The sequence below is a fragment of the Simochromis diagramma genome, unplaced genomic scaffold (assembly GCF_900408965.1).
Source record: "Simochromis diagramma unplaced genomic scaffold, fSimDia1.1 OVJJ01000683.1, whole genome shotgun sequence".
NCBI lineage: Eukaryota > Metazoa > Chordata > Actinopteri > Cichliformes > Cichlidae > Simochromis > Simochromis diagramma.
The window spans coordinates 2,225,024-2,249,693 of record NW_024387158.1 but is presented as its reverse complement, the minus strand read 5'-3'; the positions used below and the strand labels follow the sequence as shown (position 1 = coordinate 2,249,693).

Genomic DNA, 24,670 nt, shown 5'->3' with positions numbered 1-24,670 from the left:
AAAACAAGTCCCTGTATCAGAAGCCATCAAAAGATCATAACAGAGCTTCAAAAATGGAGTCCTGCTTTTGAGTTTAAAAATCTGCCATTTGGAAGAAATGATAAAAGATCTGAATTGATGTTCTTCAAGTGTTTCTTCATAATTTGGTAACAGCTACCAATGGATTAGGTTTCTTCAGTAAAGCAGTTATTTCAGGCTGTTTTGTATAGGATGGAACACTGCCTTGCCTCAATGAATTGAAAACAAAGATGTACTAATGGTGGTGGAAGTCTCAAATAGGATGTAAAGAAGGTAATCACTGAGTCATTAAGTGTAATTAGAGAAAAAGACATAAATGATTCAGGGCACTGAGAATCATCCTCATTAGAACAGGGTGGAGGAGAAACAGTGCTATTAACAGTATCAAATAATAACCTGGGATAATTGTTATTACAATTTTTCAGATTATTTAAATTTGATTTTTCAAAATATTCACAGTGCACAACCAAAACCCACTGTCATCCACAATCATTATTAATTTAAATATTATTAGTTTCGACAGGAATGATGAAGAGCACAAGTTTGATTATTTAACCAGTGAGCAAGAAACAACAGTGTTGGCTTTGTAGAGAGTGACCTGAGCATTGTTGTATGGTCTTGACCTTGTAATACAAAGCTCCTTGAAGCAATGCTTGTTGTGATTTGGTGCTATATATAAATACAGTTGATTTGAATTGAGGCAAAGGAGTTCAACATTCAATTCAATTCAGTTTTATTTATATGACAAATCCCAGCAAAATTCACTGTAAGGTGCTTTATATTGTAAGGTAAAGACTCTGTTGGGATTTTCCTCTGGATTATTTCAACCATGTGATCCCCTTTGAGCAAGCGTTTGGTGACAGTGGGAAGGAAAAAGTCCCTTTTTAACAGGAAGAAACCTTGGCAGAACCAGGGTCAGGCAGGTATGGCCATCTACCGCAACCAGTTGCAGGTTGTGATTATCATGAGAAGTTGAAAAATTAGTCTGTGTCTGTGTGGGTTCTCTTACATCCAGGTCAAGGTAGTTTAAAAAAAAAAAAGGTGGATGCCAAATTAAAATACCATACAAGGGTTACGTTTGTGTACTTTTACTCGCAGCCATCTCAAAGTACATGTAACAGCTTGAGGAGATCATGTGACCGGACTTCTTTAACTTTTGTCTTTGAGAAACTGAAAGAAGTCCGGTTGCTTTTCTTTCCAAGCTCCTTAGATCATTTGTGGCTTGCGCAGTAGAGTTCAGTATGTGGGTTGCACCCATGGAAAACCTACCAAATCTTCTCTGCCAATGCCAAACAGCTTATTCTGCTATTGACCCTTTGGTGTCGTTTGTTGGATTGGATGATTGAAGTCTGAAGAAACAGGAAATATTTGGCAATTTAACAATTTATTGATTTAGTTTCAATTTTTTCATGAGTGCAACCCACACACAATTTAAATAATCGACCAAACATAAATGTCAGAATGTTTTGGGCATTAATTGCCATCACTTTAGTGGAGATACAGAAGGGTCTGATGTTGTGTCCCAAAGTAATTGTCTGCCAAAAAGTGATTGGTGATGTTTCTGTATGGTTTTTAAATGTCTAATATCTTTGCTTATACTGGTAAATGGCCTGTAGGCAACAAATTTTCCAAAGGAGTTATATGTTAAATAGAGTATCTTTATGACGCCCGGTTATTATACAGTACCTACTATCTTCTACATTATACTCGATGCAGGCCTTTTTGGCTATTTAAAACTTCTTTATAGAACTGTAATTTCCTGCAATTTCTGCTGCCGTCGTGGCCACATCTTTCTCAAAAAAGACAATTTAACTCCTATTTTATGTTACCAGGAAATGGACTGGGATGCTCTTCTGGCCAAGAAGGTGAAGCCTCCCTTCCTGCCAGCCATTAGAGCTCCACAGGATGTCAGTAACTTTGATGAAGAATTCACTCGTCTCAAACCGGTCCTTACACTCCCACGGACACCCTGCGTCCTCACTGCTGAGCAACAGGAAATCTTTGCAGACTTTGATTTCTCTTTCATTAGCTGACCACGGCGATTCAAGCTCTGTCTTATTCAACACGGCTCTTCTGGCTCAACAAAAGAGCAGAAGATGGAAAAACTATAGATATCCTTCAGATATTTCTTCCCTGGCAAGATCTGCTTAGCTGGGTCTGATTTCATTGTGCAGGAGTTACTTTTAACACTTTGCCAAAATCATTTTTGTACTTTTTTGTCATTTTTCGTTGGGCTATTTACAGAATATTTACACTGCAATGTTTCTGAAGAGTAGCACTGTCTAACCTGTAAATATGTGAAGTCTCACTGAAGGTAAAATGCACTGAATGTACTTTTCTATTGATTGTTTTGTTATTCTCTCTTTGTTAAATGCTTACAATGGCCAAAATTCTCACTTCTGCTGATATTGACCTGTTAATGTCTAGAAATTTTAAATAACAAAAGTGCCCATTTAGACAAAACCAGCCTATATGTAAAGTGTAAATTATGTGAAGGTAAACATGAATAAATGTATAAATGCTGGACTTTAACCAGAAAGCTCCTCATGAAACATTTATTGAGTTTTATAGTACTTCCAGTATTTACAGTATTTAAAAAAACACTGCATGACAATATTGTATATAATTGAAAACTACACCACAGACTGTAAATGTTAATTTGTAAAAAAAAAAAAAAAAAAAAAAAAAGCAGAGATCTTACTGATAATGGCTCTGTCCAAGCAGAAGGACTCAGCATTTTGCACTGGATTAAACACAAACATTTATTGCTGTCTTACAAGGTCACTATTGCACAAGGAAAAGCTTAAATAGAAACATATTGCACTCAAACCTTTTAGCTAATAACCAGTGTTCCACTGTATCATTCAAGTCCCTGTTAAAATAGTTTTACAAAAATCTAAAGACATTTTCTGCTCCAAAATAGTTTAAAAAATATGTACAATTTTAAACAACTTGAGACACTGTAACAGGTCTAAATATCGTGTACATGTATGGAATAATTGCCAGGAACAATACAGTTCATATTTCAAACACACTCACTTGGACTAACCTACTTTAGTGACAAAAGCTGCTGGAGAAGGTGAATCCTGTAAAACAGGCAAAGTATTCATCACACGAGACAACAAGAGAATGGAACCCACTACACTAAAGTAAATCCTGTGAGTGAATCAAGAAACCATGCCAGCTATAGAGCTGTATTGTTACTCAAATTTTGAATGTAACGATTGATGTGAATTGAGGGTGAACAGTCAGGTTATTGTCAACAAACAGGTCATCACTTGTTACTTAAATGATTTTTGTGGAAGAGGCAGGACTGAGGGTATTTGGGTGAGTAAAGTCCTAGCTTAACCGGATTCACTCGGGTGTGTAAAATGCCTGAAGACAATGTAGAGAGTTGCTTGTTTTGAAGGAAATTATGAACTTGATGTGTAAACAATAAGGAGGAAGGCCGCAGTGCTGATTACCAGTTATTAAGAGCAGCAGCCTCATTCTGGAAACACACAGTATGTTCAAATTGTCCTAAAAATGACTCCTATTTCCTGTTCCCGACCTGGTGATGTTCTCCATCGAGGTCAAACTGTTTAAGTTGGGAAAAGAAGCCTGTGTGCTGAGATTCTAACCAACTCGATGTCTACTGTGTTGAAATTACAGCATTGAGACAATGGACGGCAAAATGCCCACCTTATTAGCGTGTTCTTACTGTGATGTTTCATGAAGGTCACAAAAAAATAGCAATAGTCCTGTCCCTGAGTGTTCTGCTCAATAATACTGAAACTTGACTGAACTGTCCTTCCTCTGGAGTCTGCACAGACCAACAATGAGCAATGCTCATAAGCATGTAGGCATAGTAGCTGTATTTTCATGAACGTGTGCGAGGCTCAAGATCTGATGCTTTTGTTTACCTTTTACACATCTTACAGGTCATACAGCTGTTTGAAAAATGCTGGATAAATCTGAGCTCCAGCTGTGTCTCAGACCTTTGAACCTCACATTCTCCAGTTTCTATTTCTAAGACCTGCGTTGGTTCGCACAATCCTCGTCGGGTTTCTCACCGGTTCTGCTGTTTTTGAGCTGCTAATTTGTTCTGCTCTTGGCAGCATATTGATTATTATTGAAATGAATCAGCTGCATCTTTAAATTTCATTAAATTAGTGCACTATTATTAGATCATGATCATTAGGGCATCATGCTAATTTGCCCTGCCCCATAGTCCGTAAGACACATGAGCAGGAAAATGATTTATTTCATTTAAGTCCTTGATTTCCATGACTGAAGTAAAATTGCCTCCATCCATCACTTATTCTAGCTGACCTAAAGTAAAAATTAATTCCATGATAATCCTAAAGGCTGCATTAGAACAACAAACATTCCAAATGTGAACTGTGCATTATACTCAATTAAGTCAATTATTATAGCTCTTATTTCTCTTGATGTAGACCTTGACATAAGGTCTTTAGACCAGAATTCGAAATGCTTTTATTATAGCTGTCATGCAGCTACACCTGTATCACTTTACTCATTAGAAAACTTCCTAACCAAAACTGACTATTTGAAAGCTCCCACAGTTTTCACTACAACTGCATTGAGGTGAAAAACAGGAAATGCAGGCAATCAATTGCAATAAAGAACGACTGAGAGGATGAGGAGGAGGGAAACGCTCCACAGTTATGGCACAACAACACAAATGCCTATATAAAGGGAGCCGCTCACAAGCACAGTTTATTCTCCTATTTGGTGTGTAATCCCAGATCCAGAGAGGCTGTTCATCACTGAAATGTACCTAAACCTGATCGCTGCCCTCCTTGAAGTACACATGCTCCCACACCACTGTGCCCCAGATGCAGAAGAAACCCCAAAGGTTTTGGAATGTCCCGCGGTCAAAGGGGTTCTCATCTGCACCGCAGTGTTTGAGGTAGGAGATGCGGTGGCGCGACATGAACTCCCACGTGGTTGTGTTGAGAGAAACCAGGTATAGATGGGAACCGAGCAGCAACAGTACGATGAGCGAGAGCAGCGCTAGCAGCATGGTCACGGCCGTCAGGACTCCGTTTGTACGCAGCCACTGGTGCCAGATGGGTACGTAGGTGAAACCTGTCCTGAAGAGGAGAGAGCAATAGGATGTGACAGCTTTGCAACAGCAGCAACAGTAACATGGAGGTAGATATGGGTGGTGCTGCTCACCAGGCAATGCGCAGGCCCCATAGAAGCACTAGCAGCTGGAAGGCCAGGTAAAACACAAACCAGCGGTGGTTCCTCTCACCAACGCAGTTCTCAATCCAGGGACAGTGATGGTCATAACGCCGGACGCAGTGCTGACACGTCTGGCAGTGCTTTGATCTCATTGGCTGCTGCTTGAAACGCAGAACAATTTTTTTTTGAATGAAACAAGTGTCCAAATCATTAATCATCTCTATGATTTCTGCTTCATTAACCTCTTGCACGCAAAATAAATCTGATGATTCCACAGTTATTATGTTACAACTGAAGAATTGAAATTCTGAGTTATTCTGTTATTCTGAGTTAGTCAAAGAGCAAGAGATTAATAATAACTAATAATTAATGATTAAATGCAGAGTTGTGTATTAACCACTCGGTGCATCATGGGAAGTCCTCAGCAGCCTAGGCCTACTGCATTATAACTAAGGGAGGATTCAGGGTCACCTGATCCAGCCCTAACTATATGCTTTAGCAAAAAGGAAAGTTTTAAGCTTAATCTTAAAAGTACAGATGGTGTCTGCGTCCTGAATCCAAACTGGAAACTGGTTCCATAGAAGAGGGGCCTGAAAGCTGAAGCCTCTGCATCCTATTCTACTTTTAAATATCCTACAAACCCCAAGTAAACCAGCAGTCTGAGACCAAAGTGTTCTAATGGGGTGTTATGGTACTATGAGATGTTTAAGATTACTCAAGACCTTGTATATAAAGAGGAATTACCATAGGTGGATCTAACAGATGATCAGTGCAAACAGGATCCATAAATGCTATGAATATGTGCATGTCACAGTGGGGTTTTTGAGTTTTTTCAATACATGTGCAAGATTTTCAAGCAAGCTTTTTCACTTTGTCATTATGGGGTATTGCAAGTAGAATTTTGAAGTGAAAAGAATTGAATTCATTTTTTGAATAAGGCTATAATGTGACAAAATGTGGAACAGGTAAAGCGGTGTGAATACTTTCCAAGGACACAAAGTGTCGTTAGTTCAGCCATTTAGTCATTTAGCCATTTAATTTAGAGCAATTTAGCATCACCGTTCAGTTCATAGGCCACTCGGAGGCAGGGAGAGCAGCAGGAAGACCCCCTAGCACTGAGCAGAGTGGGCAACCATGTCAGCAGATATGAAACTGAAAATGAAATATGGGGATGACAGGGAAGTGGGTTGTAAAGTGCCTTAGAAATGGATAGGCTAAAGCAGCTGAAACAGAGTGTAGCTGGATGTGTAAAAGTATATCAGGTGACTGATATACTGTTGTGTCACTGAGATGAGCTAATCGGCCAGGACAGGCACAATGCTTATGATGATGACAAACACAGAGCAGGAAGAAGGAAAGATTAAAGACCATTACAGAAATTCATTGGAGTAAAATCCTTCATCCCCTCCCCTTCCTACTCATGTTTGATGTTTACATATAGAAAATCAACAAAAAGCACGTCATTAACATAAACAAATGAGACAAGCAGACTGTCTGTAACTCAGAGCTCAACTCAGTAATCCAGTATTATCAATGGACCGTGTACCTCCTTAGAGAAAGTGTCACTGCGTCATGAATTTTGCCCAATTTTTGTTAGTTCCTGTTTGTGTGAGTATGTGGGGCTTTTCTTATCTGGTGATGAAACATTTTACTCGGAGTCCCGGCACACTGCATCTGAAGTATTATCTGATACTTTTAAGGTCGTCTGGGTATGTAACACAGCCCTGTGTTTCCTGATATCCTATACCACTGCTGGATCCTGCCAGATATCAAGTGTCTCATTTCAGCCTGAGAGCCACACACTGACACACAAACACATGCAGAGAACAAAGAGGTGACATTGTACAGTTTGCCCATCCTGTATGGGAATACAGATGCTACGTCTGTCCACCCCAGCTTTTCCTCTATTGTCACAAGCAGACATATGCTTATTCAAACTTCTGCTTCAACATCCAGAATGACCTTCAAACTCCTTTTAAAAGTAAGACTTCATGGAGAGGGGGGAAAACAGCAGAAAATGACCTCTGGAGAGTTGTGGATCCATCACAAGCAGCATCCGTTTGTTGTTTTAGAAGCAACACAATTTTAACTGTCCTTTTATTTCTGGCCATTTGATAAGGAAAGAAGGAAGAAGAGGCAGGTGTGGCTTAGGTGGTAGAGTACCGGTAAGTTGTCTACTAATCAAAAGTTCAATGGATCGATCCCCCGCTTCTCCAGTTTATCTTGGGCAAGATACTGTACCCCAATGCATCCACATCAATTGCCTCAGTCAAGATCAGGGTTCCGATGCAACAAAATGAACTCTTGTTATCAAAAATGTTTGATTACAGTTCTTGCTTCAAAGGGTGTCACGACCACTTATTAGGTTTAGGGGGTGTGGATCTGGTGAACCAACACCCTAATACAGGAGATCTGGATTGGCTCTCTGTTTAAAAAACCCCAACCTCTGATCCAGTGAGCTTAGATGGAGCCTGATGGGTGAGGGTTAGTGGCAGTAACAGCACTAGCTGCCTCTGGTATCCAGGCATATTGATCCCTCTAGTCTCTGCTGGAATCTTTAACATCTTATATCCGATCTTCTGAACTGCTCATCTTGCAGAGGACAAAGGGAAGATCCGTGTATTTCTTTTTCACCTAACTTTTATACCTGGTCAAGCTTTCTCCTCCCTCTCTTTCTGGACGTCACATCTTCTGAGATGACATCTGGCCCGACCCTTTGTGACATCCAGTCACGTTGTTAACGCCTGATCACCAGATGACCAGCGACAACTATCATCCTCTCTCCATCTATCTGACTTGTGCACATACAGCGATTAGTCAATGATTGTCAGCCTCCACTATATACATCTATTTGCACCGAGTACACTTCAAAAAATCCATGAATTCACATGGTAGGATTTGTAAAGAATTTATTCGTAAATTAGGGTGGAAAATAAGTATTTGGTCACCTCAAACAAGGAAAATCTCTGGCTCTCACAGACCTGTAACGTCTTCTGTAAGAAGCTTTTCTGTCCCCCACTCGTTACCTGTATGAATGGCACCTGTTTGAACTCATCATCTGTATAAAAGACACCTGTCCACAGCCTCAAACAGTCAGACTCCAAACTCCGCCATGGCCAAGACCAAAGAGCTTTCGAAGGACACCAGGAAAAGTATTGTAGACCTGCACCAGACTGGGAAGAGTGAATCTACAATAGGCAAGCAGCTTGGTGTGAAAAAATCAACTGTGGGAGCAATCATCAGAAAATGGAAGACATACAAGACCACTGATAATCTCCCTCAATCTGGGGCTCCACGCAAGATCTCATCCCGTGGGGTCAAAATGATCATGAGAACGGTGAGCAAAGATCCCAGAACCACACGGGGGGACCTGGTGAATGACCTGCAGAGAGCTGGGACCAAAGTAACAAAGGTCACCATCAGTAACACACTACAACGGCAGGGAATCAAATCCCGCAGTGCCAGACGTGTTCCGCTGCTGAAGCCAGTGCATGTCCAGGCCCGTCTGAAGTTTGCCAGAGAGCACATGGATGATACAGCAGAGGATTGGGAGAATGTCATGTGGTCAGATGAAACCAAAGTAGAACTTTTTGGTATAAACTCAACTCGTCGTGTTTGGAGGAAGAAGAATACGGAGTTGCATCCCAAGAACACCATACCTACTGTGAAGCATGGGGGTGGAAACATCATGCTATGGGGCTGTTTTTCTGCCAAGGGGACAGGACGACTGATCCGTGTTAAGGACAGAATGAATGGGGCCATGTATCGTGAGATTTTGAGCCAAAACCTCCTTCCATCAGTGAGAACTTTGAAGATGAAACGAGGCTGGGTCTTCCAACATGACAATGATCCAAAACACACCGCCCGGGCAACAAAGGAGTGGCTCCGTAAGAAGCATTTGAAAGTCCTGGAGTGGCCTAGCCAGTCTCCAGACCTCAACCCCATAGAAAATCTGTGGCGGGAGTTGAAAGTCCGTGTTGCTCGGCGACAGCCCCAAAACATCACTGCTCTCGAGAAGATCTGCATGGAGGAATGGGCCAAAATACCAGCTACTGTGTGTGCAAACCTGGTAAAGACCTATAGTAAACGTAAGTAAGTAAAAGTAAGTAAAATTTTATTTATATAGCACATTTCTAGATAAGAGATCACAAAGTGCTTTACAAGGTATAGACACAGATTAAAAAGACGAAGTACAGTCAAAAGTTAACAAAATGCAATTTTAAAAAGATGTGTTTTTAGCTGTTTTTTAAAAGTAATCAGTGAATCAGCAGATCTTAAGTTCTGAGGAAGAGAATTCCACAGTCTGGCGGCCACAGTAGCAAAAGCTCGATCACCCCTAGTTTTCAGTCTCGTATACTTAATAACAAGTAGGCCCTGACCACAAGACCTCAGAGACCTACTAGGGGCATAGGGCTGTAAGAGTTCAATGATGTATGATGGTGCTTGTTCTTGAAGAGCCTTAAATGTGAGAACCAGAATCTTAAAGTGGACTCTGAATTCGACAGGGAGCCAGTGTAACTGTATAAGCAGCGGTGTTATATGTGAGTATTTCGATGTTTTCGTCAGAAGCCTTGCTGCAGCATTGACCTCTGTTATTGCCAACAAAGGTTATGTTACAAAGTATTGAGTTGTATTTTTGTTATTGACCAAATACTTATTTTCCACCCTGATTTACAAATAAATTCTTTACAAATCCTACCATGTGGATTCATGGATTTTTTTTCCCACATTCTGTCTCTCACAGTTGAAGTGTACCTCTGGTGCAAATTACTGACCTCTGTCATCATTTTAAGTGGGGGAACTTGCACAATCGGTGGCTGACTAAATACTTTTTTGCCCCACTGTACATCATTTACTTTAATGTCTCGCTGAATCCCACCTTTCTCGACAGGTATAATCACTTTTTCCACACAGTGCCAGGTAGATTTTTTTCCTCCTTAATATATTCAATTATCATTTAAAAGTTGCATTTCGTGTTTACTCAGGTTATGTCTAAAACATTTAAGCGTGACAAGTATCCAATTTACCATTTGGTAAATGGACTGGTACCATTTGACTGGTTCTTATATATAGCACTTTTCTACTCTGAGCATTCAAAGTGCTTTATACAACTTGCCTCTATACAAGTGCTTTCTATCTAACATTCACACTCATTTATACTCCAATGGATAATGACGGGAGAGCAACTTGGGATTAATATCTTGCCCAAGGAGTTTTAGGCCGCAGACTCAAGCAGATGGGGATCGAACAACCAACCTTTTGAATAGTAGGTGATCTGCTTAGCCTCCAAACAGCTCTGGTGCCTTTGGCTCTCTGATTTAGTTCTGGCCAGATGTACCACCCTCACCTCTCCACAACTGAGATTAGCTCCCTCACAGAAAAGTGAATCAGTGCAGTACAAATGTAGTGACAAAGATATCTCACACATTCACAGCCTTTTCCTTCAGAGACCTAGTCACTTGGGTTGTGGTTGTACACGTACAAATCTCAACTGTACTTAAGTATTTATTTTTCACTTTTAGTCCCTACATTTTTACACAAATATCTCCATTTTCTACTCATGGTTGTTACTCTAAGTTTAAGACATGTGAGGACATTTGAGTTATTATTTCAGGTTACTGTGCGTCGTGAAATATCAAACAAAGTTGAACCTAAATGGAGGGAACAATAACATATCAAACACAGTTCTATTAGGGTATTCATGACCAGTACTTATTGCACATGAACAAATAAACAGGGCGAAAAAATGTAGTCCGTGCATCATTTACAGCACTGTTTTCAAGGCTTAAAGTGGGCCGGAACAATCCAGAACAGTGTGTTTTGGTCCAGATATCTGAAAGCTGGTCATAATAAGCTTTTTTTCCCACAACGCTGGTGGTTCTGCATCTAGTGCTACAGAAGAGAAGCATAAAACTTTTTAAAGTCGTGGATAATTTAAATTCAATGTTATTTATACAGCTCCAATTCACAACAAGAGTCACCTCAAGGAATTTCCTAGTGCAATTTTTCAATTGGGACATGCCCGGACCACCTCAACTGGCTCCTTTCGTTGTGGAGGAGCAGCGGCTCTACTCTGAGCCCCTCCCAGATGGCTGAAGTACTAAACCTATCTCTTCTGGAAGGAAGCTTATTTCCGCTGTTTGTATCCGTGATCTTGTTCTTTCGGTCACTGCCCAGAGCTCGTGACCTCGTGATAGGTGACGGTAGGGACGTAGACTGATCAGCAAGTAGAGAGCTTTGCTTTTACACTCAGCTCTCTCTTCACCATGGCGGACTGGTACAGCGTCCGTATCACTGCAGCTGCAGCACCAATCCGTCTGTCAATCGCCTGCTCCCGTTACTTGTGAGTAAGACCATGAAATACTTAAACTCCTCAAATTGGGGCAGGAAATTGTCCCTGACCCAGAGTGGACACTCCACCCTTTTCTGGCTGAGGACCATGGCCTCAGATTTGGTGGTGCTGATTCTTATTCCCACTGCTTCACACTCGGCTGCGAACCGTTCCAGTGCGAGCTTGGTTTCATCATCTGATGAAACCAAGAGAACCACATCATCTGCGAAAAGCAGAGATGAGATTCTGAGACCACCCAAATGAAAGCCTTCTGCCACTTGAGTACAGATAGAAATTCTGTCCATAAAAATAACAAACCGAATCGATGACAAAGGGCAGCCCTGGCGGAGTCCATCACCCACAGGGAACGAGTTCAACTTATTGCCAGATATGTGGACCAAGCTCTTGCAACAGTTGTCTATGGATCAAATGGCCCGTAGAAATGGACCAGGCACCCTTATACTCCTGAAGCACCTCCCACAGGACACCCCAAGGGACACGGTTGAATGCCTTCTCCACGTCTTCTCTGGTTGGGCAAATTCTCATGCACCCTCAAGTATCCTTGAGAGGATAAGGAGCTGGCCCAGTGTTCCACAACCAGGATGAAAACCACATTGTTCCTCCTGTATCCGAGGTTCGACTAACAGACCGGTCCCCCTTTCTTAAAAATGGGAATCACTACCCCGGTCTGCAAATCCAGAGGTACCACCCCTGATCGCCACGCAACATTGCAGAGGCGTGTCAATCATCCACCCAAGGTGAAGTGTTCCCTTGATCTTGCACTCATAGGGGTCTTCTGAATCACTCTTTGTCTGGTCCCTCACCCAGGACCAATTTGCCATTGAAGACCCTATCAGGAGGCAAAAGCACCTGGACAACATAGCCCCTAGGAACCCTGGGACACACAAAACCCTCCACCACGATAAGGTAGCAATTCACGGTTTTCATATTATGAAACATTGTGCAAAATTCAACACAATTCTCTTCCATTTCAATTATATAGCGCCAAATTACAAGAACAATCAACTCAAGGCGCTCAAAATTGTAGAGACCTGACGATAATAAACTGGCATACTGCCTTTTTGTTATTCGCATGTTCCATGACAGTTGTAGGCAGCTGAGTGCAGACTACACTGCTTATCTCACAACACAGTGACGTTTACAGCCATGCCCTATGATGGAGTGGTGGTCAGTGTCAGGTTACACCAAGGGCAGCAGGCAGCAAATTAGGTGATGGTGTTTATTAGATTCACTCAATGAATTCCACCTTTAAATTAGCTTTGTACTGCTTTGGGTTGAAAATCAGCCGTAATACCTCATGTAAGATGCTCATATCCTGCTGAATTGATTTGGCCAGAAAGGGCAGCAGGAAAGCTCCATCTGATCTCCACATATCTACAATGAAGGCAACAGAGCTAGTTTCTTTTAATTCACTTTGTTTTTCTCTGCTTGTGTTCTACATTATGGATGTGCAAACCGATTACATTCATTATTAATTAGAACTGAAGTAACAAGGAGTTACTTTTTACTTTTATACTTTTCAAAGCCTGTACTTTTTTTTACTTTTACTGGAGTAAAAAAGTTGAATAAGTACTTTAACTTTTACCAGGGTATTTTTTATTGGAAGTGTCTCTACTTCTATTTAAGTGACGTGTGTATACCACCTCTGCCGACGAGCTGAGCAGCATACCTGAAGCAGACAGTGGCCACAACGGCGCTGTCTCAGAGATTTGGTGGCAGGTGGAATCATGTCCTGCTGCTCCTCAGTCACTCCCAGCATGAACTAATACAACAAAGAAGACAAAGTGGTCAGAAAGGAGTAACTGTCCAGCTAACAAATTATGTTAAAGTGGACACTGTCACTGTTTCCCACTTTTTCTACATGATAGGGACATCAGATGGACTGAGGTGTCCTCACTTTTAATCTTATCCTTCCTGGTCACTCCAAGTGAAAATCTTAACATGTTCACCTCAGCCCCCTGTCTCTTAGTCAAAGCCACTGTCTCCAAACCATACATCATAACATGTCTTACTACCATCTTGTAAATCATCCCTTTCACACTCCTGACTTTTATCTCCACCCACTCCATTCTGCCTGCACTCTCTTTCACCTCTCTTGGGCAGTGTCTGTTGCTTTAGATGGTCTGGACCCCAACCAAGTTATACAACAGCTGAACCTTTAATTGCATCTTTGCTAGTAACTTCTGACTTGCATGAAATCATTTTACTTCATCTAAGAGCAGAGTACCACTCTCTGTGCTGGCACATCGACAGTAACTCACTATCTCTGGTCCTTGCATGTTCACCCTTTCCACCTATCTCATTCTCATTCACACACACATATTGTGTTCTTGCTACTTTCATTCCTCTTCTCTCCATAGCATACCTCTACCTCTCCCTACTCTCACTATAGATCACAATGTCAACTGCAAACATCATAGTCCACAGAGACTCCTGCCTGACCTCGTCTGTTAGTCTGTCCATTACAACTAGGGCTGGATATCATCACTGATTTCTATAATCGATTTGATTCCGATTCACGAGGTCCCAATTCAGTTCTATCCCTGATTCAATTCGATTAAATTCAATTTTGACTTAGTCAGAAATATTGTAATTCTGATCATTTATCAGTACATATCCATATTTTATATCTAGGTATAAAAACTGACTTCATCAGAGGTGTAAGCATCACAGCACATGCCTTTGTGTCAAAGTAACTGAGGATAAAACACAGAAAAACATGAAGGAGATTTTCCTGGCCTGAATTTTTATAGCACCACCTTAAAAACTCTCTGCAGTAGATCAAAAACAGAGGAAAACCATGAATTAACATATGAACATTACCTGATGCTGCTGAAGCGAAACAGAGCAAAGTTACAGAGGTTTTATTAGAGACACAGCTAAGCCTTTTGCAGTTTGGCATAATTTTAAAAAGTTTAAATTTCTTTGTCGTTGAAAAGCAGAAATTAGGCATTTTTGAAAAACAACAACAACAACAAAAAACAAACCAACTAAAAAAAACAGCGGGCGACAGCAATGCACACAACGGTAGACTGGTGTGTAATAAGCAAGCGAATAATGCAGAAAACTGAGATTTGAGTTTGAGGGAAACTGTTCTTGAATTACACAGAGAAAGAGAGAGAGAGCTGTGCAGGAAGTGTGATTTTATTGTGGTGGAAGCAAAACAGCAAAAGTAGGAGGGAATTAAATATGATGTTCATCAAATGTGAACTGTAGTTTTGATCTTCTTTTGCTGCTGGTTCAGTGAATTTTGATCGGATAATGACAAAACCTGCAGAATCAGAATCTGTGAGATTTCTCTTTCAGCCCCGACAGCGTGTCTGTGTACATGCCATCGGGTGAACGATCTGCACTTTGTGTTTACATCTTTGTGTGGAATCTGTTTACCTGCTTTCATTTGCTGTTTTAGCTGTTTGGTGGTTGTTGAAATAGTTTTGTGAGCCTTAACCTGAGATTCTGGTGTTTCTGGCAAAATACATTTATATTTAAAAATCGATTCAGGATTTAATGAATCGATTTTGTGTTATTCAAGCTAAGATCGATTTGAATCGGAAAATAGATTTTTTAAAGCCACCCCTAATTTCAACTGGAAATAAGAAAGGCTTTAGAGAAGATCCTTCACCACTGTCCTCACACATGTGCTGCACCATCCTCACATACTTTTCTTTCTCGCTATTAGAGTAGGACAGTGGTTTCAAACTCGCAGCCCATGGCCACTTGTGGCTCACGTCACCCCTACTTGCGGCCCGTATATTGACATGAAGAAATATAAAGCAATTTGGCCCTTGAAGTTACCTTTTTGTTAGGGAGGATTTGTTTGTTGTTGAGTGCAATGTTAAAATAAGTTCTTTAAAAAGCAAGAAATTATTTAATATGAAGGCATCATGAGGAGAGAGTACAAACATGTTGAGGGATTGGCTGTGTTAGTTCAGTGAGAGAGTTATTTGTAAAAGAAAAAAACAATTTTCACCAGCAGTCAAAAACTAACGTGTACACTTGTCTGCTTTTTTATTTTGTTAAATACGAACAAAATTATAACAGAAGTGCTGCCATGTGTCTGGCCAGAAAGAGAGTAGCAATTTCCTTCTTTGGTAGTTTAATGAAAGGCTTCGGTTAGTTAAGCATGAGGAAAAAAATGTGTTAACACTGGCAGTTTTGTCTTGTTATACAATATTTGAAATTTATAACAAACAAACAAAACACTAAATTTTTGGAAATACTTGTGGGTGTTTTCTTGATTGGTTTGTTTTTGCACTACTTACACTAAAGTGGCCACTAAAGAGATGACAGTGCCAGCAGTGGCCTACAGCTCATTTAAGTTACAATATTAAGCAACTTTAGGCGACTATTGCTGTGATCTTATATAAATAAAACTGAACTGAATTAAAGGCAGAGTGTTAGTTTGCCTTAAATAAATTATTGTTATCATTATTGTTTTGGCACTGCAAGCACACGATTATCTTTTAAGATATATATTTTTAAATCAGGTTTTTTTTAACCAGCAACGTAAACATTCAAGCTGCTTCAAACCCTGAAACCATCACAACACAAAGGTAAAAAGTGGGAGTGATAACAGTAATGTACAGTAGGCTCGTGCTCACCTGCAAGTCCGTGTCATCAGACAGGATGAAACCCGGGTCCATCAGAGAGACCGCGAAGTACAGCAGCACAGACAGCAGCACCAGCAGGACGAAGAGCACGGGCTGGACAAGCTGGCCCGTCTCCTCCTGCTTCCTCAGCTCTGTGAACAAATCACTCACACACTTAACACCACCACAGCTCCCAGGGGTGTGCGAGCGATTATAGAGGCAAAGCCTATGAATGTAAAGTGATAGATTCACCTGTATCATGTAGGAAGAGGATTAACGTTATGACCCATGTCAGAATCACATGTGATGTTCTCACCAGAAACCCTGAGCCGAAAACATTTTTGAACATGTTCCTAGCATAATAGATCAGCCATTCAACATGCAAATGGAGCTGATAAACGACAACACCACTCTCTTCCCTGGGCAAGCGTCATACAAGCCGTAATGTCGTCAGAGTATTAAACGATGTGTTACGTCCGAATCAAATCGTTGAATATTTTTTCTACCCGGGACATATTACATATGTCGAGTTTCGGCAGCTGGGAAGTAAACATCCCGCTCGCTTCCTTCCAGTGGATTTGTTTTTATCCTTCCAACGACTCACAGTAGCAGCGATTAGTATGGCAAACAATCTAGGCCAAAATTCCCCAATTTTCTAACCCGTCTGTTTAAGAAATGACGTAAAAATCACCGTTTGATAAGTCAGAACGCCGTAAAAAAAAACGGCGTTGACCCCAACAGAACACAGTATTTTACGCCAGAGACTGGCGCCTTGAACGCCCCTTCTGAGTGGAGGAAAAAACGCCGTTTTTCCCGGTCTTCCAACGCCGCTTTTTACGTCATACGCAGCTGCGCAATATGCGCTGTTTTTGCGAGTGGTGGGAAAAGCGGCGTTCATAGACCGGGAAAAACGGCGTTCTTTCCGCCACTCAGAAGGGGCGGTTCAAGGCAACACCCTCTGGCGCAAAATACGGCGTTCTGACTTATTAAACGGTGATTTTTTACATCATTTCTTAAAAATACGGGTTAGAAGTCAGGGCAGGAAACGTACACTGGTCAGATGTGACAATTAGGGCTATTTTTCTTCCATAAATGTACCTAATCATATAAGACCTTACCAAGATGGCTCCCAAGTAGCTACAGTTATGAGGTGATGATACCTCATCTACATATTTTCACATATATATATGAAAAGTTGAGGAAAAAACTTTCACGCAACTGTGGGAGGGTTATGTATTATTATTTTTAATCTGTAAGTAATGGTATCTATTAAAGTCTGTTTTTGCCTCTCTCTCAGCATTTGCAGAAGAAGGGGTGATTTCATGACCTAACAGCCAGATGTGCTCAGTAAGTAGACTGTTTCATTAATATGTTGTGTTTCTTATACATTTCTTTTTTTTATACATACATTCACTTCCGCTTATCCTTTTTCAGGGTCGGGGGGCGCTGGAGCCTATCCCAGCCGTCATAGGACGAGAGGCGGGGTACACCCTGGACAGGTCGCCAGTCTGTCACAGGGCCAACACACAGGGACAGACAACCATTCGCACTCACTCGCACATTCACACCTAGTGGCAATTTGGATTATCCAATTAACCTATCCCCACAAGCTGCATGTCTTTGAACAGTGGGAGGAAGCCGGAGTACCCGGAGGGAACCCACACAAACACGGGGAGAACATGCAAACTCCACACAGAAAGACCCCAGCCTGATGGTGGAATTGAACTCAGGACCTTCTTGCTGTGCGGCAACAGTGCTAACCACCGTGCTGCTGTGTTTCTTATACATTCAAGTTAAAATACTTTATTATCTAAGTGACTGTATCAGTCAGTAAAACACCCTCCCTCATGGGTCTCTATGGGGGGTGGGGTTAACCCAAGGTAGTAACTAACCCAACAGGCATTCACTCATCCACACATCTTCCCATCATTCACACATGTATTCTGGATTATCAAAAGACAAAATAGATGAAAGTGGTTTATTTTTGATATTCTTTTATTTTTTGTGGATCAATTTCTTTTTTCTTTTAGAAATTCTTCCCCCCCCCCAGGAAACAACATCACATTGTAGGTTATCAAAGTGACATTTGGATATGATCATAATTACATACAATTCAAAATTAAAAAAACAAAACAAAACAAAACATACTGAGCAGTCTTTGCTGCAGTCCTGGCACACACCTCTAAGCTGCAATCCACTGTTTTGGAATGTCAAAAAACTCTCTAAATGACAAAAAAAAAAAAAAGCTATTGAGCTTGCAACTTTTTGGCCTGCTTTTCATCCAGAACAAATGGAGTATGAATTGTCTTCCCTTTCAGCAGCTGCTCCAGACCCTGACAGAGGAGATGAGGCAGGAGTTAAGTCATGAGCAAAACTAAAAAATTATTTAGTGAGTACTTTTTGTCCAAAGTGTATCTATAATACAAGAAAGAATCACTGTCTCTAAGTGCTCTGCAGGGTTCCACAATTTAACACACTGTTCTCACCTCTCCAAAGTACGAGACAAGCGGTGAAATCTCACATTGAGCCGGAGGACTGTCATCAGCTGACACGCTGCAGGATGAATAATTCACAACTTGAGATTTAAATAATAGGTTTAAATTTTTTTTTTTTCTGTCAGCCTGAAAACAACACTAACATACATTTTAAAAAGAGCTACATGCCACAAAGTATATGTTATAATTCCAATAGTAGTAACAACAAATCAGCTCCTTAGGGTGTGGAGTACATAGGAGCATCTGACCTGGGAAGAGGAAGGGGATTCCCATATTTATCCAACAGTGTGGCTCCAGCAGATGTGACCCAACGGCAGTGTTGAGCCAGCAGAGAGTTCCTGGCTGTGGTCGGGTTGTCTGTGGCTGAGCCATCTGCATTTTTCAGGGGGGAAAACTCATCCTCCCTGACAACCTCAAACGCAACAAAGTTCCTTCCAAATACAAGGGAGTAAATTTCTAATTAATTGCAAATCACCTATACAGTAAAAACAACATGTGTAAACACATACAAACTGAAAGATAATGTAGAGAAATTAATACCTTGAGAATTCGAAGACGTCAAAAACAAACTTCTCCATCTTTATGCCATTGGATTTGGATGGTTTGACTTGAACGCCTTGTGCGTCAACAAAGGGCACTTTCTTTAAGGCAACATGTTGCTTCAGCTGGTCTTTATATTTCCTAAAAGATGAAATATGTTAGCAGCACCAAACAAAATAAAATACCATAAAAATGGAAGGTTTTATACTCAAGGAGCAATGAAGTTCAATAGCCGTATAATTAAAATCTGGTTAATTTGGCAGTGAAAAACATGTTAAGACTTCTTCTTTGCCAAGTTGTCAGTTATCAGTAAACAAAGCACTGACTCATCCCTTCAGTTAAATAGCCTTTTATGCTCGAATGAATCATTGACCAGTGCTAACGCCGGTCTTAACAAACAAAGAAAAAAAAAAAAAAAGAGAGAGATCAGGTTCAAGGACTGGACTGAAAGTGAGTGACAAATTTAAAATATTACAACAAAGGCAAGCTCCTTTGAAGCAAAATATAAAGAAACTCAAGTAGTGTTTTAAGACTTTTGCATAGAACTGCACCACACACCTAAGCGTTGCTGCAGATCCCTAGAAAGAAAGAACTCCCCAACAATGATTATGAAGTGAGAATCACTGAACTATAGCAACTACTACCTTCTAGAGGTTTACGTGTGCTCACTAAAAACTAATTGAAGCTAAGATACCCCAACAGGCTGGGACAGTACACATTTATGCACTAATATATTGTTTTGGTCTATTTGTGGACTCTTTAACAAACACCTAGCACACACTGAAACAGCCAGATCTTTACTGTAAGTGTAACTTGCAGAATAAAAAGAGCTCAAATTTGTTCTTTCTTAATTTTTTTGGTCATTTGTGTACTACTAAAAGCTGCCATTCAATTGTTTATAATGTTGTGCTGCCCCTTACTCTGCCACATCCTGCAGGAAGCTCCTGGTAAAGAAGTGATTGCAGATGTTTCCAGCACTATAAACCAACTCTCCTCCAGGTCCTCGCAGTTCAGCCGTCTGTGGCTGGACCTCACTGTACTCGACCACCTGGGACACCCTTCGTACTCTGCAAACCACGCCGACCGGCTCTGTAGGGTACGCCTTCTCCACCACCTACAGCAAGACAGAGGTGGACGAACAAGGAAGAATTAGGAGAAACCATTAGCATACTCATGTACAGCCAATCACTTGGCTATATGCAGTCTGCTCTAATGACTACACAGATACTCGTACTGGACACAGTTCTGTACGATTTATTGTAGCTGAAATAACTTTGTTTAACGTGAGAGTCCAAAGAAAATATTCATAAGAAACAAAAACGAAATTCACTTTCCACAAAATATAATCCTTCTATTGATTATATTCAATTACAATGTAAAAGACATCTTAATGTATTCTTTCATGTATACTGTGTGATGCTGTATTACTCCACCTTGGCCCCACAGTCAGCGCCCTTGCTCACACAGAAGCCAATAAACACAGGATCGGCCATCTTGACCAGAATGTTGTCCACGCAGTACACATGCAGGTACTTTACTCCCCTTTTCTTCATGTCCTCCAGCACCTTATTGTCCACCAGTGCCTGGTACAGACCTCCATTACCATCTGAAACCAAAGTTTAGATAACTCCACTCATATTTGTTTCTGATTCTTCTGTGTAACTTCATATGCACCCACCTGGTGCCATGGCTATCTTCCCTTTATCCTTCAAGATGACTTTTCCATCAAATGTCACAGCTGGAATCATTCTTTGCTCAAACATAACGATGTTTGTTGGTTCCAGTCCAAAATAGTTGTTCTCCTTAAAAAAAGTCTCAGTTGGAGCCAGAGTGAATTCACTGGTCATTATGTACCTGAAGAGCACAGAGGGTAGAGATTATACACCGTTACACACAGTCTGCAGCAGTGGAGGACTATTGGGGAACTCCTGTTTCGGGGGTTAAACTGAACGCAGCATTAGCAAAATCTATTTTAAAAAATGTTTTGAAAAATTAAAACTATTATCCATGTAAAAGCTAAAGGAAGTGATGCAGAGTGGTATAGAGCTATTCTACTTAGTTGAGCACTGAAAATACTTTCTACTACAATCATGCACACTCTGATATGGTGCTTTTATTAATGCCTAAATGCTTTCTAACATTCACAAACATTCTCACACTCCGATGGATGCAGGGACAACCTGAGAATCAGTGTCTTGGCCAAGGACACTTTGGCAAGCAGACCTTTTGATTAGTAGATGACATTCTCAACCACATGGTCCACAGCCACGTTTTCAAACCAATGTTAACTTAAAGAATTACCCGATTTTTTTTTTATTTTTTTTACCTGATTTTTGTTTCTAAGAAAATTTGAGCCACATATGAGGATATTTGTTAAACTTTCGATAGAACAGTATCAGTATAATGCCCTCGTAAGTGGATATCAGGCCTTTGTAGAGCAAGATTTAGTATTTTGGTCTAAATAACCCAAAATGTGATGTCCACATATGTGGACGCCAGGTCCTAGGAGGTTAATGTTGACTTTATTGAAAAAGTTAACATTACAAAAACTTCTAGAAAGAGAAAATGCATCAGGATTTTTACTTTGACTTTGAGTATATACTCTTACACTTTATCAGATTAGCAGAGCAAGAGGAACCAACCATGGAACAGTGCATTCAGAGCCATGTTTGCTGTCTGCCAGCTCTTGGATTTTGCGAATGCGTTCTGCCTGGATCTGATACAAAGTTTTGCCACTCGGCAGCCCAACATTGTACATTCCTTTAGGGTACTGAACACCAAGACGGGTCCCCTGACCACCAGCCAAGAGCAGGACTCCAACACAGTTCTCCGAGATTTCCAGCAGCCCTGTTATTGGGAAGAAAAGAAAAAGCTAAAATGAGCAGAAGCACACACAAGGGAATTGTTTACTTCTATAACTTAAACTTTCTATAAAAACGTATTTTAATTTATAATTATATAACTATAACGAACTTATTACTCTATTCATAATTTTATAGAAGTGTTCTTCAGAGATTAATTTTGTGGAGCTTAGAAATTACTCAGTTTTATTTTCTGTCATAACCCAGCAGTGCTTACTCATGACAATCACAGAGGACAGCAGTGAAGCAATGACAGCCCAGTGTCAGATCATTTCATGTCGTAGCTTTTAAAGTACTGCCAGGGCAAATGGCTCTGACTTGATTTGGATTTTTTTAAAAGTAAAAATCAGAATAAACTTATATGTAAATTATATGTATTATATGTTTTTATATTATATGTATATTAAACATTTCTCTATAGAGTCCATTTAAGAGAGGATTTAAAAATCTCTCTAAATATGTAACCTCTCTTTTAAGGCCTAAAGTTATGTGTGCATCTGTCTGCATCTACAGGCAGCTGTAGCAGACTGCCATCTACTTGGCCACAGTGAAAAGGACTTAACTGTGTTTGTGCTCAAATACTGGAAGATTAAGGAATTAACAAATAATATGTCCTGTGATGTGTTAGCGCCACTGAAGGAGTTTGTGCTTCCTAACCAAGGTTGCTATTGTTAGCCCTTACCATTTCACCATCTCATCAAAATATAGTCAACAAAATGATTTAAATCTAAGCCTGAAAAAAAACCAACAACCTCACAGTAGCTCACTATTCTGTAAAACCTCCCTTTCACTCTTGCTGCTCTCTTTCTGTCACAAATCGCCCCTGACACTCGTCTCCACTCTGCCTGCACTTTTTTCTTCACCTCTCTTGTGCAACCAAAGTCTGTAGCTTCATTTTAACTGATCTGTCACTGCTCAATGCACAGCTCACCACTGTCTCACTGTCTTCATTGCATGCCCTGCACCACTCTCACGTGTCTGCCACTCTCGACTTCCTCATGCAGTATCACAGTTCCTCTCTTGACACCCTGTCCTATGATTTCTCTTGATCCACAAAGACACAGCGAAGCTCCTTCCAACCTTCTCTGTACTTCTCCAGCAAAACATCACATTTGTTCTGTTCTCCGATTGTCACCTCTCTTCTTAGCCTAGCTACTAAAACTCTTTCCTATATCTTCATTTTATGGCTTATTAGCTTTATTATAGATGCAGACATCAATTTGAATTTAAGATGATGTTGCTCATCAGATTAACTCACTGAATTTCAGGATTATAATGTAGACGAGTTGGAAATCCGCCATGTCCTCTCATGTAATATGTGCTTATATTTGGATTAACTGAGTTGTGGAAAGACAGTTAACCTCAGAGCAGCAGCAGCAAGTCTAAACTGAACACTGCCTATAGCCTACTCGGAAATCTACTGGAACTCACAAGAGAAATTGTTACAACTTGTTATTCTTTTAACCACAATTGATTTTAGCATTCTCACACCTTGTGAAATCCAATTTTAACTCCTAATCTAGTCCAGATAATCGGATAAGCCTTCTGTGCGCATGCTCAGGTTTCCATCTATAGTTGGTGGTCCAATCACAAAATGCAAAAAAAGTATATTCCATTAACCTTTCCATCATAAGAAAATGATATACCATGATTGATTTACCATGCCCCCTCTTCCCCTTCTCTGCTAAGGCTGGTTATCACTCCTAACGCCAGGTAGCTGGTGGCTAAAGTGTTTCCAAAGTAATTTAAAACAATTATTTTTCAACCAATTTAATATGAAAACACTACAATTAACTTTAAAGTGTTCGCCATTTTGAACTGTTCTGTGTACATATTTGCACACGTTCATATATGATGATGATTACTAGAGTATTTACCACTCAGTATCTGTACTTATGTAACGACTGTCTTCACGTTTGCCCCCCCCCCCCCCCCTCCGTGTCTTAACGCGTTACTCGTGCACCAAATGTGTATTTTACCTCGTCTTTCCCACTCTTCTAGAGAGTCTCTCCCACTTTTCTTCACGCTGCCGATGAACTCAGGGGGGATCGGCTCTATGTGCTGATCCAAACTGTCAGGCGGGGAGGCTGCAGCCTTCGCGGCCCCTTCACAGTGATCCTTCAGCCCTTTCAGGTCCAGCTGAGCCAGCTCCTCGAGGAAAACATCCCGCTCCTCCTCACACAGCTCCGGCCAAAACTGCAGGACGTGCGCCTGCCCTGCGCTCTCCAAACCCTGCTTTACTTGCTCAAAAGAAGGCATTTTGCGTTTTAGTCCGAAGCAATTTTAGATCAATACATGTCCAACTTTGTCCTCCGATCAGGCAGCAGAAACACGCTGCTCTGGAGGAAGTGGCTGAATATCAGGAAAGACTCGTGACTGCAGCTCTCAGGGATCCTGTCATACAGGATACACTGTAGAAGGCAAGTCAAAAGCGTCTTTATGCACTTCCATGTTTACAGAAGTCAAAACGTGTTTACTGCTTCCTGTCAGTCAGACCACGCCACGAGACCAAAGGCCACGACAGCAAATTCACGACAAAGCTGTTAAGTCAGCGTCTGATCACCTGACTGCACACTGTGGTTAAAGCCGCATCCACTAAAAAAAACAACAGAAAAACCCGATCAG

At 40.8% G+C, this 24,670-nt stretch overlaps 3 protein-coding genes across 5 annotated transcripts in view; 1 reads left to right on the top strand and 2 right to left on the bottom strand.

The window, feature by feature from the left end:
* pkn3 (protein kinase N3) overlaps window positions 1-2,720 on the top strand; it is a 32,865-nt gene extending 30,145 nt beyond the window's left edge. Inside the window, exon 22 of the mRNA XM_040048599.1 lies at window positions 1,851-2,720. Within this exon, the coding sequence (XP_039904533.1) occupies window positions 1,851-2,051 (201 nt within the window). The 3' untranslated portion in view covers window positions 2,052-2,720. The remainder of the gene's footprint in view (window positions 1-1,850) is intronic.
* zdhhc12b (zinc finger DHHC-type palmitoyltransferase 12b) lies at window positions 2,560-17,216 on the bottom strand. 3 transcript variants are annotated; one of them, XM_040048606.1, is made up of 5 exons: window positions 16,402-17,060; window positions 16,162-16,301; window positions 13,230-13,322; window positions 5,200-5,369; window positions 2,560-5,114 (listed from the first exon to the last, which is right to left on the bottom strand). In XM_040048606.1, the coding sequence occupies exons 1-5, from the start codon at window positions 16,496-16,498 to the stop codon at window positions 4,799-4,801; spliced, it is 816 nt and encodes a 271-aa protein (XP_039904540.1). In that variant the 5' UTR covers window positions 16,499-17,060; the 3' UTR covers window positions 2,560-4,798. The 3 variants fall into 3 exon arrangements, with proteins under 3 accessions (XP_039904540.1, XP_039904541.1, XP_039904542.1); XM_040048607.1 differs by having other exon boundaries at window positions 5,200-5,366; window positions 16,402-17,055; XM_040048608.1 differs by having other exon boundaries at window positions 4,788-5,109; window positions 16,402-17,216.
* Window positions 17,217-18,123: 907 nt separating this feature from the next.
* uap1l1 (UDP-N-acetylglucosamine pyrophosphorylase 1, like 1) lies at window positions 18,124-24,583 on the bottom strand. Its single transcript, XM_040048605.1, has 9 exons — window positions 24,025-24,583; window positions 21,827-22,031; window positions 20,863-21,038; window positions 20,618-20,790; window positions 20,105-20,298; window positions 19,185-19,325; window positions 18,893-19,075; window positions 18,636-18,702; window positions 18,124-18,482 (listed from the first exon to the last, which is right to left on the bottom strand). The coding sequence occupies exons 1-9, from the start codon at window positions 24,302-24,304 to the stop codon at window positions 18,396-18,398; spliced, it is 1,506 nt and encodes a 501-aa protein (XP_039904539.1). The 5' UTR covers window positions 24,305-24,583; the 3' UTR covers window positions 18,124-18,395.
* Window positions 24,584-24,670: the final 87 nt, after the last annotated feature.